This window comes from Cariama cristata, unplaced genomic scaffold, assembly GCF_000690535.1.
Source record: "Cariama cristata isolate BGI_N322 unplaced genomic scaffold, ASM69053v1 scaffold628, whole genome shotgun sequence".
Taxonomy (NCBI): Eukaryota; Metazoa; Chordata; class Aves; order Cariamiformes; family Cariamidae; genus Cariama; species Cariama cristata.
Genome location: NW_009632653.1, coordinates 30,052 through 48,901, shown reverse-complemented (window position 1 = coordinate 48,901; position 18,850 = coordinate 30,052). Strand labels below are relative to the sequence as shown.

General features: G+C 40.0%; 1 protein-coding gene across 1 annotated transcript in view; it reads left to right on the top strand.

Annotated features, from left to right (window-relative positions):
- The window catches only part of TOX (thymocyte selection-associated high mobility group box), a 91,224-nt gene extending 74,891 nt beyond the window's left edge, over positions 1–16,333 (top strand). Inside the window, exons 7-9 of the mRNA XM_009706422.1 lie at positions 3,064–3,450; positions 12,469–12,620; positions 14,913–16,333. Coding sequence (XP_009704724.1) covers positions 3,064–3,450; positions 12,469–12,620; positions 14,913–14,949 — 576 coding nt within the window. The 3' untranslated portion in view covers positions 14,950–16,333. The remainder of the gene's footprint in view (positions 1–3,063; positions 3,451–12,468; positions 12,621–14,912) is intronic.
- Positions 16,334–18,850: the final 2,517 nt, after the last annotated feature.

The following is an 18,850-nucleotide window of genomic DNA, read 5'->3' as shown; positions in this document are numbered from 1 at the left end:
GATGTAAATTGTCTGTGTTGGTTTTGGGCAGATTAATTAACTAAAGAGGAGGGGTTTTTTAATTATTTCTGTGCTCTTCTCCTTGGATAAGGCAAGAGAAAATTGACTGAATTCCAACCTGCAAAGTTAAGGAACATGACTGTGCATTTGAAGCCCATATTGGCTGAGCAAATCCCTTCTTTCTTAATTCCTAGTTTTCCTCATAATAAAAGCCATTGTCTAAGACTGATGCCACACTGGACAGGTGCAATGCCTGTTCAAACCTGTGAAAGCAGTAATTGTGCCCAAAATGATAGCATGACCTATGCGTCATATATACTTCTTGGCATATTTCACAGTAAAGCGACATAACAAAGCCAAAATATTTGACATCACCTATTCCATTAGCTTCAGCAATGCTTACAAAATCTGTGTTTCTGACCCAGCCTTAGAAAAAGCTGAAAGTGCAGTATGCTGGAGAGTAGCATTTAATGGGTTCATTTATCAAGATTCCCAGTAACTGATAATATTGATGTCTTTTACACTGATATTGGACAATTTGGCTTCAGATCACATATGATTTAAAGCATCCTAAGTAACAGCAAAATACTTGGTCTGAACCTGAAGTGTTGTGCTTTTCACTGGAACAGGAGGTAGTGAAACATATAGAAAGCTGATTGATAGCTTGAGACAACTGGAACAGTCCCTTTTGATCACTTTGCAGACGTTCCTCTCAGAGGTAAAGCAAGTGTTATTCATCTCTGCCCCCAGACTGTATAATTCCTCTTAACATAATATGGTATTAAATGATACTAACTATCTGATATGTCTGTAATTTTATCAGTATGGGCCATGCATTCCCCACTTATGTGTGAACTCAGAATTACCCGATAATTAAATTGGTTCACTGTACCTTTGTTAAAGAGGTGTACAGCAACATCTTTGTAGTGACAAATGAAATAGAAGTATGTATCACAAATAGTGCCGCAAAGGCTTTTTGATACCTCCTCACCAGGAGGAATTGTTTAACCCATCTGCCCTTAGACACTTCAGGAGCAATTATCCCTGCTTGGACCAGATAGAGCCTGCCAGCTACATCGGGGAAAGGCAAGCTGTTTTCATGAGGGGACGAGGCTCTCAGTAAAACTTCAGGTTTCTCAAGAAAGAACGCAGCAAACACCTCCTGAAATGTGTAAAAAGCCCGGGACACTCAAGAGGAGGGTCTTGACCATGCTGCTGGTTAGCAAACCTTCTTCTGAATCTCTGAAATTTTGGCAAACCTGCCAGTCTTTGCTCCCACACTCACAAGAGTGTCCTAAAAATACAGCTGGGAAGAGGGGGGAAATATTTCTCATTTTGTCATGAACATTAGTTTAGTGTTTTAAAAATAATACCAAAACCTGGCAGATTTTGCACCTATTTTCAGGTTTTATCGTTTACTATCGGTAGGTTTTCATGTCTGTATCTGAATGCTGCAAACATGCATATAATGCATATTGCACACGTCTACACCCACGTGTGCGCAGAGCCTGGCAGATCCACAGAGGCAGAGGTTTGCATTCATTTTATCATATTCATTTAATTGTCCTTAGTTTACTGGAGAAAACAAGGAGGTTTTTTTGCTAATGGAACTGCAGTTATACTTAGGGAAAATGAAGTTATCTTTCTCGTCTTTATCATCGTATATAATGAAGCAATTTCGGTAACGCGCGTGTCAGCGGATTGTTGGTGATGGTACATCCTTCCGACAGAATACAAATAGACTTCACTGACCCTGGAGTGCTGAGAGTAACATGAAACTTGCTCTGACTTGTAAACTGAGCAAACGTGACGTGGAGATCACAGAATAAGGGCATATATGCATCTTTCAGCCCTTGTTTTGACAAAGTGACTTCTTTCTCCAGAGGGACATTTCTGCCATTTTCTTCCAGCATGTTTCACCTTTCACTGCCTATTAATCCCAGTATGACTTAACTGCAAAGTCTGATTCCCACCTATAAGCTCATGGGAGTTAATTCTTACTTTTTTTTTTGCATCAGAGCAAACAGAGTCAGTATTCAGAAGATCTAAGAAAATAAGAGTATGGAAAACCACTTAGCAAATTGAGTTTAAATCAAATATAACAAGTTATAAATATTAGAACAAAGAGTATTATTAAAATTCACATTCATTAATGGAAAGGGTTTATTACTACCAGCTTTAAGATAGCAGGGTAGACCGTAACACTTTTGAAAACCTGTGCATTTTCTAATACGCTATGCAGTATTCTTCCAGCATTAGCGGTGAGAGCTTCCCTGTGTCTGATGCAATCTAACATTTATATAGACATCAGTTTTAAACAGAATTTTCAGAACTTTATGAACTGGCTTAACTAAGGAAGTTTTGCTAAAAGTGAAATAATTCAGAATATTCTCATTTTTCTGAGTGCATGGCTCATGAAACACGTTTGATACAGGCATGGATAGCATCCCAGCACAGAATACTTCAAAATAAAGGTATTGGCACAGCAACTAGCATATTTATTCAATGCAGTAGTACAACTGTGGATGGGGTTTAGTCTCTTCATCATGTTAGCTAACTGAAAAAGCACTGTTAGCAGTTATCAACATGTATCGTAAAGGACACTGAAATTCTTATCCCTGGTTTGCAGATGGGAAAATGAGACATGTCAAAGATCACTGCAGACTTTTGCTGGAACCCACGCTCCTGAATCTCTTTTCAACTAGGCCATCAAATTTGAGGACAATGGTTGTAGCTGCTTGTGTGAATAAATGTGACAGGCTTGATTGTCTTTGTTGTGTAGGTTATTAGGTCAGTGATGTCAGTTCCAAGTTTGGAAAGAGCAAAATGTCAGGCTAGACCAGGAAACAGAGGAGCTATCTTCTTTTTTTACACTGTTGAAAAGAAAAGCGTAAGGTAAAAGGGAATAATTCTTTTTCTAGTGTAATAACCGAACTCCATTTCAAGGACAATTGGATGGTCCAAATATGTGTTTTCCCACGATGTGACTCTTAAACAGACCTCGGGGGTAGAGGATGCATTCATAGCTTCTAAGTATTGTCTGGTTTTTGTTTTTCTCAACAGAGCTACAGCGAACCTGTTGATGTTAAAGCCTCCCCACAACCTCAGATGATGAATTCAAAGCAGTCAGTGTTTCATGGGCCCACCCAGGCTCACTCTGCACTGTACCTCAGTTCCCACTACCACCAACAACCAGGAATGAATCCTCACATCACTGCCATGCATGCCAATATCCCCAGGAACATAGCGCCCAAGCCCAACAACCAAATGCCAGTGACTGTTTCCATAGCAAACATGGCTGTGTCCCCACCGCCGCCTCTTCAGATCAGCCCCCCTCTGCACCAGCATCTCAACATCCAGCAACACCAGCCGATTTCCATGCAGCAGTCCATTGGAAACCAGCTACCGATGCAGGTCCAGTCTGCTTTACATTCACCTACGATGCAGCAAGTAAGTTTGAGCTTTTCAGTTGTCTGGGGATTTTTATTTTTTTTTTTTTTGAGGGGGGGAAGTCATCCAAAAGTTGGCATAGCAAGGGGAATTTAGAGCTATGGATTAGCTTTAATTTTGCAAAGCTCCAAAAACCGTGGTAGTATAGCCTGAGAGCTTAGTCTTTCAAAAGCAAGAACAAATGAATGAGTTTACCTAGATGATGGGGAACTTCAGAACTGTTTGTGCTAGCAACGATGTTCATCACATTCTTCTGAACACTAGCCCTCTCTTCCCCAAAAATTCAGGAGGCATCCTTTAAATAGAAGTGTGCATGTAGATCCATCTGCAAATCTGGGAGTACCCTGAAATATAAGTGAAATGTTAAGTCACAAAAGACAGGTATGTCTAGAAAAAGACATGATTGTCATTTGTGTTGTTACCCTTGTGCTGACTGTGACGTGGAACAGTCAGAGGGAACATGAAGCAGCACAGGTTGAGTTAAACATGCTAGATTAAGTGAACACGAGTATCTTGATTTATGTTGCATTCATAACTTCATTTTGCTAGATAGATATACGTTTTTTACTGGAAATAAGTAGGCTGTCCCCAGTATTCCAATATGGTGGCTTTTTTTTTTTCCCCTCATTCTCAATATTTTACATAGTTGATTCTCAATGTATTTCCTAGGAGTTCTGAATGAATGCAGGCCAACAGTAGTATTGTGAGTTTTCGGTCCAGACCTATGGAGGGTTAGAGCAGATTAACTCTGCTGATTTCATGAGAGAAAATTTCCTTTTCTATCGGATGAGATCTGACTATCAATAATAAGATCTTGCTTTGCAAAGAGGCATTAGAATGAAAACTTTTTGGATGGAGTTGCAAGAATCTACAAAATTTGTATACACAAAACTTCTCAGTTCTGGTTGATAATACATAGTCATGAACTTGCTACATGTTTGGAATATCTCTATAAATTCACCATTGCTAACAAGGCATTTGCATTTGCTTTCCAAGCCAGAAACATTTCATCTCAAGATTGGTCTTTAGAGATGGGAATACCTGAACACAAAACATAGCTTCTAGCTGGGAGAACAATTAAACAAGGAAAGAAATTTTCCAAAGCAGGACAAAAAAAAAAAAAAAAAAAAAAAAAAAAAAAAAGAGTTGGACAAAAAAAAAAGAAAAGAAAAAAAAGAGTTGAAAGCAATCTGGACTGATAAATTTAGTTGTTCAGAAGGTAAAACAAGGTGTGCTCAGGATGATCTGGAATTTTTCAGAGGCTTTGATCTTAGTCTCAAGAGTGATTTGCAGTAATCAATTTGCAGTGCTTACAACTTTTTCCTAGTCCAGTTTATTTTTCACGATCAGAGTAAACAGACTCAACAGACTTATGACCACCCAAATGTGGAAGCTTCTACTGTCCTGTATTCCTGAAGGTTTTCCTATTAGTTCAACGCCCAGTGTCCATGCTCAAGTCTCAGAGAAAGTCGAGAGTTATCCCCTAGCCTGGGCATCTAGAATTAGCTAGGAGATGTCCTAGACAGATCTTCTCTCTGGAGATCCAAAGCCTGATGCAATCCTGGTTGAACCTGAAGGCTCAGAGCAGTGAGAGACAAAGCAACGGAGAGAGTCAATGCAATACCCTGGTTCATTTACCAAACATGAAAAACAACATCTGTGACAACAGCCTGTTGAGATTGTACAGTTATATTTCAGCGAGGTTTCATTGCAAAGTGATTCAGTCTTCCAAGTTCAGATTGTTTGCCAAGTTCAGTGTCACTTGTACATTACTCATCCAATGTAGAGCTATAGAAGATCAAACCCCTTATGTCTTTCCCAGAATCATTGATAGGCATAGTTCACTGAACAGATTTGAAAATCTGACTGTATTTATTGAATTAATAGTACAGTAGGGTCTAGCAAAAGATGTAATGCAGATGTTAGATAGTTACATATTTATACATACATCATCATCGCTATTGTATGAATCCAAACACTTAGGTGCTATTCCAAACCATTACATACTACAAAAAAGGTAAGATAATATGAATCTTCTGATGATTTATTTTACCAGGTTGCACACTTGTAGCATATGGTGTGTGCAACAATGGTTTAGAGTACTTTCACTCATCTGTGAGATGTGTGGCATGCATTTGAGTTATTTCTAGCTTCAGAGAAAACATAGGTTGTAGAAAACAGGTGTTTAGAAGTCCATGTGTAGAGCTGTACCATGATGAGTCTTTTGCTTTACTAAGTACAAGTACAGTAAAGTAAAAAATGCTGTACCTCTGTGTTCCTGCTCTCCACTGTTAAATTTATGAAAGGTTACGTTAAATACTTTTAACCAACCCATATTCCTTCCTCAGAAAGGCTGATGCTTGTAGTGAAGATACCATGGTGAGATATTTCTGAGCTCACTGCAAGTGACAGGTGCTTATTACCTGTTGAAATGCTACACTGCCAATCTTAACTGCATTTCTCTTTAAGCACTGTGGAACATCTACAAGCCAGTTTATATTTCTTATGCTCTTGCTTTTGTTTCAAAGTAATGCAGCTTTTGAGCTCTGGAAAATCTATGCAATTCCACTTTGGAATATTTTTAATTTTTTTTTAATTTTTTATTTTAGCATACGACAGTTTACAGAGCTTGTGAATTGAGTTTAAATGTAGAATCAATTTCCTTTAAAGAGTGATGTTGGCAAAGATAAAGCAAAAAGTATGTTAAATTTTAGGGCAACAAGTGTACTAACACCACCGTGATTTGCCATGTCAGAGCAGAACAGTGGTATCCTGTCTCTTAGGTATGATTCTTTCCAGTCATATTCAAGAAATGTTAGAAAACACTGTCCCCGGGATTTCGTACTGCGTTAGAGCACAGAGGACAGGTTGGCCACCAGGAAGCAAATAGGAGGAAGTCAAGAAACTATAACCTGAGAGTAAAGGCCTCTTTCTGACTCGGTGGTCAAAGGACTCTGCTCTGCCCTCTGCTCAAAATTGAGCAAACACTCTGTTGATCATAGAGCATCTTAAAGAGGAAAAGACATAACAGGAAAAAAAGTGAGCCCTCAAAATGATGACAGCAGCACAAAGTCAACAGCAACGAGGACAAAGAAGAGACACCACCCCACAGGTCCGGCCCATGGTGAGGAAGGAAGGAGGACTCTGGATGTGAGATTGAGTCTCCAGCAGCACGGTGGGCACTAACTGCTCTGCTACACAAAAAGACAGCCAAGAAGTCTGGGAGAACATGTAGTCTGATAAAGCAGAAGCGATAGTTGCATTTAATTCAACTTTTTTTTCACTTCCTTATCCCTCAGCTCTTTGATTTCCTCCATGCTAAAGGTGTGGCCACCCTGAGCCTTTTCCAAAGACTCCAGCGGGCATTTAATTCATGTAAGCAGCAAGAACAGAAACTAATTAACATCCTGCTACCTGCAGCGTGACTTCCAACAGGAGACATTTTCCTTTTCGGATACCGCACCACTGCTCATACCAAACAGACTAACATACTTTAAGAAGAAATAAGGTAAATTTTCTCATGTCACACTGCAGCGTGAAGCTTAATAGGCAAGAGCAGGGTAAGTCTGCCAACAGCTTCCTAGCAGTCTTCTCCTGTGGGCGTTCACAGGCTCACCTGGCTGGACACCATGGCTGCAGACAGACTACAGCTCTGCTTTAGACGTGGTAGAAGTAGCAGTCACAGCTCCCACCAATGCTGGGTTCTGATGTTTGTCCTTTTTTTCCCGACATCCAGCTTTGACATCGTTTTTGGCTTATGAGTGTGATGCTCAATGGTAGCAGGCTTTGGGAATCCCTGCTCTCTATGGATCCTCTGCTTTAACACTGTGGTTCTGGAGATTTGGTCACTTGTTTTTCTCCAGGAGAGGGAGGATAGTTTCTTATCAAAGACCATCTTGCAGTATGTCTAAATGACTGCGAGCTCCAAGAAAAAAATCACAAAAAGATCCAAATTTCAGTCCTGGCAGGCAGGAACACAGTCTCCAAAACCACTATGTGTGAAATCCATAAACTCTTGTTTTGTGCATAACTTTGAGGAGGGACTGATAAGAAGCGCTGACCTGGGAAGAGAGTTCTGCCTGCACCGCAGCCTGGACAATGAGCTGATCTTCATCAGCTCCGCAGGGAACGGCACGTCCTCCTCCTCTTCCACCAGTCCTTGCCTGCACATCTGCAGCTGCCAAAGCAAGAGAGATTGCCAGCTGGAGAAGGGCAGTCTTCCTCCAGAAGTCCACAAAAGCTACTGAACGTCAAGAAGATCAGAAGTGGTGGTAGCCAAAAATCCTCAGTGACTGCACAATTTCTGTTATTTTTAAAATCAATTAATTCTGTAGAGTTGGCAGCTGATGCAGTGCATCCAAATTGTTCTGGAATGCACAAGGCAAAGTAAAATTTAGGTATTAGCATTTTGGTCATATGCCTAGCATTAGTAAATATTTTTTAATTTCTTTTAAACAATATCTTCTCTATTTTCAGTTATCTAAATATTTTTTGTAACTTCTGCAAAGTAGGCTATTTTGTCTCTTTTCCTTTCTGTTCCAAAACAGTTAATGAATAAATTAAATAATGGGTACTACTGTAGACCTTTGCGGTGCTCGTTTACAGTGTTAATCCTTTACACTGTAAAAAATGACCATTTAGTTCTATTCTCATATTTAGATTTAAATTAGATCCTGATTTTTATTATATTAAACTTCTAATTCTGAAATATACTATATTTTTCTTAAATATTATTAACAGGAGACATGTTACAGTTTTATTTTGTTAAAGTCAAAATCCACTGTGTAGCACTTTTTCTTTCATCCACTTTTGACACACTACAAGAATCACAGCAGATTAGGAGAGTGCAATTTTTCTTTCATTAAATGCTCCTGTGAGCATCTTATCACTGTATTATTTTTTTGAGCATCTTATCACTGTATTATTTTTTAACCGACACAGAGTTGTTCCTCTCCAGTCTGTTTCTTAGGTTTGACATTTTTATTTAGTTGGGATCAGATGATCTGAATCTTGACCCTTGTCATTCAAATCAGCGCGATTTCTCCAAAGTTCAGGCTAAAAACAGCGTCTGAAGCGGCAACCTGTCTTCTCTTGCAAAGTCGTTCTTTCCTGTCTCTGCTCACACAGACATTTGTGCTTCTTTCGGAGCGTACCCTGCTCTTCAGCCCATTGTACCATGCTGGTTTGTGCGGAAAGTGATGAGACCAAGGATTCACTCCCTCCCAAATATGCCCAGTCCTTGTGAAGGAACTCTTTTAAGTAGCCCTACTGGAAGCATCTCCTTCCCTGCTCCAAATCCTTCACCCAAGCATTGGGTGGGATGGTGAGTCCCATTACAATCTCTGTCCCGCTTTGGTTCGCAGGTTAAGCAAGCAAAACTAGATTCTTAATGTCTAGTAACCATGGCTGCAAGTGTATGCATAACAAAGAAGCAGAAGATTAATGTATGTCACGTTTTATTTTTTATTTTTTTAAATAATAACTCATTTCAGTCTGCTTTTAGGTATTTCTTCTCCTTTAGAAAATAAATGTATACAGCAAGATGATTGCACAGCCTGCCAAAAATAATAGCCTCATTTTTTCTGGTATATATTATATACACTAAATTCAGGGACCTGCTGTATTTGTCCAGATTTCTTCCTCTTTTTTGTTAAGCTTTGTCTTCGAATGAGGTCAAGAGAAAAAAAAAAATCATTAATATCTGTCAACTTCCTTTATAACCTTAAGGAAAAATCTTTGTATGATATCACACAGACAGATTTTCAATTTCCTTGTGTAATAAACAGATGCTTTAGGATTTGGATGTAATTTAAAGGTTTAAAATATCACATTGAGATTGATGAATAAATCAGTTGTGAAGACAAAAACATTGATGCCTGTTGAAAATACCTCTCCAGACAGGCAGGAAATGAAATTAGTTCCCAGTAAAGTGTGGAGATGAGGATCACTGTTTAGTTCTGCTGCAGGCTTTTTAGGACTTGCTACAGTGGCACAACGAAACTGCTAGGGCTACAGAAATCTAATTAAAGAGCAAATGTCCCTCCTGACATCGAATTAATCTTTATCAAGTTCCCTATTTTTATTTCAATCTGGAACAAGAAAATGAAATTTAAAATTCTAGGCATGTTGCAAAACAGTTGGTGATTTTCTCTTGAGCATTACAATGCAAAAACATTCAGCATTGTTTAATTAGACCTCGAAGCACTCATTTTCTGAGAACTTTTTATTTCATCATTGTTTGTTAAGGTCTTACATAAATAATACACAAATATTTACTACAAGCCTGGTGCAAGGCTGTCTCCCTCTGTTGTACAGATCTGTATTTCCAGAGCCTTTTTTGTTGATGAGAAAGCTGAAGTAATTATTGTTTACATCTTAAACAGCACCATACTTTATCAGTCCTTCACATTGAGTTCAGGTTTCTTACATTACTTTGCCTTAACAAGCATGCTTTCCAACACCCACATTGCTGGTATTCTGGTAGCCCCTCGCCCCCAGTGGGACCACTAAGCTGGAGCAGCTCAGCTGCTTCTGGAGCTGGAGCCTGGCTCAGGTACCTCTGCACCATGTTAAAATTTATCATCACGTGAGCATGTCCTAAGAAACAGGCCCCAATTCCAGGGAGTTGTGAACTAAACGGACTTGCCAGGTGCAAGATGAAAGTGTTGTTACCCCTTATTTTAGAGATAGGAGAATGCAGTTTGGATCCGTGGTCCCATCCTTAACATGAGAGGTATCAATTCAGTCCAAGCACACCTGCATGCATGCTTCCCTGGAAGAGAGCCAAAGCAATTTGGCTGTGGTCAGGTAGAAAACCTCAGAAAATATGAGAATAAATCCCTACCCAGTTCCAAGTTGGAACATGGTTCCAAGGACCATCCTCCAACATCTAAGCTATTTATTTGCCCTAAGTCCAGAAGAAATGGAATGGATATTGCACTGATGGTCTCTTCCTCTGATTTGGGGGAATAGTCTCTTCTCGCTGCATGAGTGCTTGAGTCCCTGTGCCTGCTCACTTGCATGCTTTGCTACAGCACTGCTGGACCTACTGGCCCCGTATAGTGTTTTTCTCATATATACGATTGTTTCCTGAAGACTGATAAGAGATAGCTCAGGGGCTTTGCTACCAAAGGTAAACCTGAGTGCCTGAGGGTAGGATGTGTTTCTGTGGTTAGCTTCCTCTTACAGATAAATTAGAAAGGCCTTATGGGTGATGTTTTGTATAAAGATGATGACAGTGATATACAAAACTAATTTTTCTGCCTTCTAATTACACAAAACTCCAATTAAAATCATTGGGAAGTCTGATCAATTAGTTTCCTTTGGATCCATTGCAGGCATGGGGGTTGTTTATGCAGCCTGATGTGCAGGTTTAGAGCCTGGTGAAAAGGCAGAGTACAGAGCATGGGGGTTACAGTCACCACAGGTGGGTTTTATTTTACCTTATTAGCAGGGCAGTATGTAAGTTACGTGACAACTAGATGCAGAATTGAGCTGTGAACTTGCCCACTAATAGTCTGTTTCTTGGAGTCATCAGGGACAAAGTGAGGCTTCAAAGAGCATTTAAGGTACTGAAGTGTGACTCCGGATATTCTCCATATGGAAGAAAGTTGCACTCATTTATGGCCTAGGCTAAAATCATGGATGAGTGGAGTGAGGTGATGCTGTACACGAGAGGTACGGCTGGGCAGAAGACCCGCGGGACCTCTGGGGAAGAGCCGGAGTATGATGTACCAAGAAAGAGGGACGTGAAGAAAGAAGTGACATGTTGTATTTGAAGGAAGTGACATGTTTTCTTTGAAGGAAGCTCATTTCTGTGGATGGAGGGGGCCAGATGAAAGCTGAGAATACTCATTTATCTTGATTAAAGATAGCGTGGCCGACTTGTTAAACCTGCAGAAACAAAACAGCTCTCTGCAAAATTCCTGTCCTAGTGAAGGCTGTGTATAAGAAGCCATCACACATAACACACTAGAATTTAAAACTAAAAGCTATGAACTTTAATGCTCTCTATTCTGTATGGGGACCTTGGCCAGAAGGAGCGGGTTTTCAAACTAGGTATCTTGATTCAAGTTCAGTTTCGGATTTGGCAGCTCCACATCCAGTTAACTTGAGTGGGAACTGTATGCTCTTGCCCCAGGAAGGAGTTTGGTCTGTTGTTTTTTTTTTCAGTAGACATCGATTGCTTTCATACAGCATTCTCATACCTTTACCCAGTGTAGTTCTTCTGACTTTACAGGAACATGCAGGGTGAACCAGATATACTAGCCTTGAAATTTCAGTTGTTCTCTTCATATTATCAAAAGAGCTCAAAATTATTATGACTTTTCATATCACAGATATTTCAGGGAACAGGTTAGATGGCTCTTTGTAACTTCCATTTTTTTTTCTTGTCCTCTTGGTTTCAAAAAGCAAGTTATTCTGTGCTACTTTCACTACATTAGTCCAACTACTGTTAAAAAGCTCTGGTTGAATTTCTGTTTAGTTGAGAGAGAAGTACAAATAAAAGAAGCAGCAGATGGTCCCTTTGTGACTGAATGAAGAAAAAGGGTTTTGAGAACAATATGTGAATAGGTGTAGTCTAATAAAACAGTCAGCCACCTGCTGCCTACATCCTTCAAAAAGATTCTGTTGCATATTCTGGGAATTAACGACTAGCGTGTATCCTTACGTTTAATCTAAATGGAAGCTCTAAGGAGAAAACAGACCTTTTTGCCCCAGTGCTGATTGAGTTGTTCTCTTGCTTTTGAATTGTTTTCTGCTCTGTCCCTTTTAGTTCCACCCTGTGACTGTGTAATAGCTAACAAAGATTTGGCAGTGTTTCATTTCTCAAACCAAAGAAAGATTTAAAAACTTAGAAAGCACCTACACTTTTTTTTTCTATTTTAAGTTTGATAACCTAAAGTACACCTGGAAAGTATTCTACCATTTCACAGTACACACCATTTGGGTTTTTTTAATGCACCCAACCTGTTGCTTGGTTTCCATACATTGTAACGTACTTGCTTTCTCCTCTAGGGATTTACTCTTCAGCCCGATTATCAGAATATCATCAATCCAACATCAACAGCTGCACAAGTTGTTACCCAAGCAATGGAGTATGTTCGTTCAGGGTGCAGAAATCCTCCAGCACAGACTGTGGACTGGAATAATGACTACTGCAGTAATGGGTAAGCAGCCAGTGAATGCCACCTTGTGTTGAGCACCATTCATGGCACAAGTGTCCGACAGAGAACTGGGTAACGGCTTTGTTGTCCTACAGTATTTCAGAAGTGCATCTCTGATGGCACTCTATTTATTCAGCAGTTAGACTGTTGTGGGAGAACAAGTTTTCAATATGTACATTTATTAGACATTATTGTAAACGTATCACGGCACATACACTTTGGTCTTAGAGAACTTCCATTCCTTAGAAAAACAGAACTGAAGTCTTAGGGAGAAGGTGTAGGAAAGAAGTTTTAACGTCACTACCTCCTACTTGAGAGGCAAATGGTGTGAACTATTTTCTCCAAATACTCCATTGCTGAGGAGAGCTTGCTGCCTGTGAAAATAACTAGTTTGGGTCATGAAAACCCACTGCAGCGAGACACAGGGGTGATGCACACAATACAAGATACGTGGAAGGGAATGGCATGCAGATCACCTAACTATAACCAGAAACAAAACACCATAGCTGTAGCAGCCCTATGCCCCTACCATAAGGATAGTAGCCCCTTCAAACCCTCAGCTCCTTTGCAGTGTGGTTTTTGTGGAGCCGTGTTACTGTCCCAGGAACTGCTAGAAACATTTAAGACTCTGAACAGAAGGTCTCTTTTGAGTTTTAAATGATAGATGTTCTGCCTTGTGAACGTGCCCACCAGCCTGACTTCCCCTTGACCTTGGCAGGAATCGCAAAGGCAGATATGAGCTCCTGGTTGCTACCAAAGTGTCAAATCTAGCCCAGACAAGTGAACGCAAAGCAGAACTAAAGACCAATTTCACCCATTACATTTACTCAAACTGAGAATTTCACTTGCATTATTGTTTTAAAGTATTTCTGGAACTCAAACTAGAACTGAACAACAATCTTTTTCTGGTTACTAGTTCAGAATACCTTGACTAGAACCTACTGACACTGAGGCAGACTGTAACTAGCCTGCAGAGCAGCATCACTTTCCCCCATACCTATCACTGTTGCCCCATGACTCGCCCACTTGTTGAGCAGAACGGTCTCTCTTCAGTGCTGTACCACCATAACGTCTTGGTCTGTGCTGCAGGCCCTTGTAGGAGCCTACCTAGCCCACGGGCTTTTATACCCTCCGACACGGAGCTCTGAATAGACTGTCCTCTCTCAAACAAGCCATAGCCACCTATGCCTTTAATTCCTGGTCTCTTCTGGAAAAAGCAATGTGCAATCACTCCCAGCAGTGCCCTCCAGGTGCCCCCTGGGCATAACTTCCCATCAGCAGAGGCTTTCTCTGAGCAGACCCTGTATATACCCTGTGTAGATATGTTCTTATGAATCTGCGTGCATGGACTTAACCTATCTTGACTATAGCCTTGGCATAATCTGCCAGTGCAGTGTACCTTGCTCAGGGCTGCTCTTGGACTCCAAACCAAGTAGGCTGTAAAGCTGTGGAAGAACAGAACTGGTGCCTGGGTTTTGGCAAGGAAGCAGGAGATTAAGAGTAAAGCCTCTCTCCCAGAAAATCTCCACAGTGTGAACCAAGCCGCATCAGTGATGCTTCTTCTGCTTTAAATGATATATATTTTTTCTGACTTGTACAGACTGTTCCGAATTAGAAAGTGGTAAATGACTCCTTTTTGCTCTGAACTGGTACGCTTCAGTTGAAGCTGAAACCCCACAAGAACTAAGCGTAAAATTTTGCTAGACCCAGTGCATTGGGGCAAGGTGTCCTGTAGAGCCTGGTCTCCAGTAGAGTTGGTCTGGTTGACTTTGCCAGAAGTTTCTGGTGTTCCCTTGCACGTGCGTACCTGAACCCGCCAACCCAACACGTTTTGGCTATGTCTATACTAGTAAATAAAATAGGACAGAGATGTCAGCAGCTGGCACCCATGCTCATGTAACTGTCCTCTAAGGAAAGTGGCCACATCATATAGGGTGCTTATCGAGTATCATTCTGAGACCTGTGCTAAACCTTCCGCTGTACCTATGTGGTTTGTGAGAGGGGGATAGTCGGTGCCACCAACACGTTAGTGCCGGTGATCCCAAACCAGGGCTGAAACCCATGTCCCAGTCCTGTGCAGTTTAGGGCCAGGTATGGTCTCCGGGTTGCTACAGGCCACTATGGCACTAGTATTTTTCTTATTATTACCATGGTAATGCAGCCAAACTGCAGTGATATGCTTGGAATCAAGGACATGCAGTAGGGTTGTGCGGGGTTTTTTTCAAGAATAGGCCTAAAAATTTGACAATGTTTTTTTTTAAAAAAATCACATTTGTTCTTTTTCTCTTTGAACAGGGGCATGCAGAGGGACAAAGCACTCTACCTTACCTGAAAATCTGAAACACCTCTCCTTTCCACTGAGGAATGCAGGGAAGTCTTTTCATCACGGATTGCTTTATGCGGTCAAGGCAGTTCTGCATTTTATTAGGAAATACAAGTTGCTAAGCACTTAGGACTATTTGAGCTTGTGGGTCACCCACTCTGGAAAAAATAGTCTTGCTTCTTTCTTTTTTTTTTCCCCCCCATTTTTTTCTCTTTCTTTCTCCTTTCCACCCCTACCCTGAGATCCTTTAACGGACATTGCTTTTCTTCCCTGAAGGAAACTTGGACCATTCAGATTTTATGTTGGTTTTTGCTGTGAAGTGCTGCGATAGTAACTGCCTTAGCAACTGTAGATGTCTCGGATAAAAGTCCTGGATTTTCCATTGGTTTTTCATAATGGGTGTTTATATGAAACTACTAAAGACTTTTTAAATGGCTTGATGTAGCAGTCATAGCAAGTTTGTAAATAGCATCTATGTTACACTCTCCTAGAGTATAAAATGTGAATGTTTTTGTAGCTAATTGTAATTGAAACTGGCTCATTCCAGTTTATTGATTTCACAATAAGGGTTAAATTGGCAAACATTCATATTTTTACTTCATTTTTAAACAACTGACTAATAGTTCTATATTTTCAAAGTATTTGGAGAAAAAAAGTAAAATATTCCCAAATGATATTAATTAAAAATATTGGCTTTGTCTCGAAATAAACACAAAAAACTAGGAAAAAACCTAATGTTGATAAAGAGCAAACACATTTATTTTGTACTGCCTAAAAAATGCTTCTTTTTTTTAAAGAAAATCACTTTATGTGTACTGATTAGTAAACACCATTTAAGTCCTTTTATGTATAAAACTGCCAAATGCTTACCTGATATTTTATTAGATGCAGAAACAGATTGGAGACAGCTAAATTATAACCTTTACATATGGCTATGTATTATTGTTTCTTCATACTGTGTCTGTATTTAATCTTTTTTATGGAACCTGTTGCGCCTATTTATGAAATAATAAATATAGGTGTTTGTAAGTAAATTTGTTAGCATTTTAAAGAGGTTTCTTTGACGCTTTAACTTTTGCTGGCACAAATTGTTCACAACTGATGTGAATACTTTATTTAGTTTTTACAGTGACATATATAACACCAAACCTGCTTTACTGGCAGAAAAATGAAGGTAACCAATACTTATTTCTGTATTTCTTCAGTTGTTAAGGAAGGAAAAAAAAAAAAAAAAGGTATTTTAAGCAATTCCCTTTTTAAAGCATTGTAGCAGGAAGTTGCCCCAAACTAAGATTTGAACCAACAAAACTAACTGAATAAAACTGCATACTGCTGTTTCTTGAAGCTTCATCAGTCTTGGTTAATTAGTCAAGTGGAATAAAAATATTACCAACACAAGTATTACCAAATATGCTTCAGCCAGTTTATTATACATGCAAAAGGTCCTACAGACTTTTAGGGAGTGTATCACAAATACATCCTAAAGTGAAAGGTAAGTTCAACAGCCACAGGGAAAGGGATAAAAAAAATCCAGAAGAAGGTATTTTGTCAATGCATTGGATCAGGGATAGCTCTGAAAATATATTTCTGGAGGATTTCATCCCAGATGCCTGTCCAGTTAATGGAGAGTACCACTGGTTTGTATTCGCTATGTGAAATAAAGCAAGCAACTTGGGTAAAATACACATTATGCAATGCCATTGATTTTTCTTTAAAAACAAAACAGAAACAAAGCCATGCTTGCTTTTGAATGATTTCAGGCAATGTACAATCGGAATCACTTGGCATGTAATAACTAATAAATAATGCAGATCAGATGTGATTACTCAAATGACTGTAGCTGAGAGCTCTAATTTTCCTGTCTTGAAACTGTATGAGAACTCGTGATTAAATTCACAGTTTATTGTTTGTCTGTTTAGTACTTTAGAAATATACCAGCACTACTAATTACCCAATGTCTTCTATTTATTATATTATAGTAAACTACATTTTCCACTCATATTAATTCTAAAGCAAGAAGATAATTGCTGGGGATGGGAAAAAACAGCTTTGATTTTGACAGGCAGTTTTCTTTTACGGAAAAGAACTGTGTTATCTTCATTTCTTTTAGAGCAGGTGCGCAGTCACATTAAGTTGTTAATTTCGGTATCCAAGCAGAGTTCAAAATACAAGAAAACTTTAATGTAAATAAAAAAAAATACATCATGAATAAAATACTTATTCTGTATGAACCTCTGGCTAGTTGGTGTCTCTCAGTCTGTAAGAAGGGAAAGCCGCGGTGTGTTGACCGTGCAGCACCTTACCCATCCAGTGCGCTAAGTGGGGTTCTGTGCCTGGGCTCTGCTCGGACGGGACAGGTTTTGGACAGGGTTATACCGAAGCCACTTCGTTCCAAAGGAAAGATCCAATTTTGGTGCATAAATATCAGTTCTTCGTGTCTGACCTTGGGAAAAGGCAATGGTTGCCGGCCAAGGGCAATCAGCTATTTGTTTTCAGCTGTGTATTGACAGATACAAACTGTCGATAGATGGAACCGAGGGGGTTGAGATCCTTTCGTGAGAGGGTGAAACTCCACTGGAGTTCCTGAAGAACTTTGCTGAAGCACTGTGGCTTAGGCACCACAGAAACACATATATCCAAGTCGCTGGTTGTAAGTCACCATCTGTCATAACGACGATAATGAGGAAGCACACAGAAACGAAACAACCTACACATTGAAGCAACACAGTAACGGCAAGCAAATATGATAAAGGCACCTGTCAAAGTGATAGAAACTAAGGGAAATAATGTCTTCCGTCAATTGAAATTAATATTTTTTTAAATTATTTTTTAAATGTGGTAGGCAAAGTGCAGGGTTAGCAACCTAGGCACTCTGCAAGTTGTAAACCCCATTTGCCTGCACCAAGGTAAGCAGAGGTTTTTCGAAAAGGAAAGGCTCTTTGAATTTACTGCTGCTCTCAGCGTGCCCCGTTCTGGCGACGTGAGTCTCACTCTGTCTGTCACCAAACTCACAGAGGTTTGAGCAGAAATCCCGTCCAGCTGCTGCCTCCGACCCAAAGCAGCTCTTCAAAGCAACCGGCTATAGGGTTTTTTCCCCTCACATTCATCCACAGGCAATGAGTGAGCAATGTACTCATGAAGGGCCCCAGCCATTCGCATCGAAATGCAATGTATTCCTGCCCACTTCTCTCTCTCCCATCGAAAACCAGTTCCTGATTCCAGTGGCGTCTCTGCCAGATATTCCCTGCAAGGCTCCTCCGTGAGCAGGAAATCCAACAATAAAAGAGCTTATTACTGGATGGTATAATATGCTCTAACCACCTTCCTCAACCTTCTGAGACTTCATCTCAACCTGAGCTACCATCTCCAAGACTGTCTCTGCCTACTTCTTACCCAATCCTGTAAACACGGCACATCCACAGAGATCTCTTCCTCCGCTCTAGGGAAACAGAGTAGGTAAAAATCCTGATTTTGCACATACTGTGAGAAGTAGCTAAAGAGCTGATGTAACCCATGGGGGAGTTACTCCCCAGAACTCCCATTGCTAGGCAGGTATAGCTATCAAAAAACATTTAGATGTGGCACTTCGAGACATGGTTTAGTGAGCATGGTGGCGTTGGGTATATAGTTGGACTTGATGATCTTTGAGGTCTCTTCCAACCATAACAATTCTATGATTTTATGATTCTATAGATACAGATACAGGTATAGGTATAGATATAGATGATATAGATACAGAAGATATAGCTAGATATAGATACAGATATAGATGATATAGATAGATATAGATATAGATGATATAGATATAGATATAGATATATGGGGGGAGGGAGAGAGAGAGAAAGAGAGAAAGATGGGTAGACAGACAGAGATATACAACCGTTGCCCTGTTAATTATTTACCTGGTGTC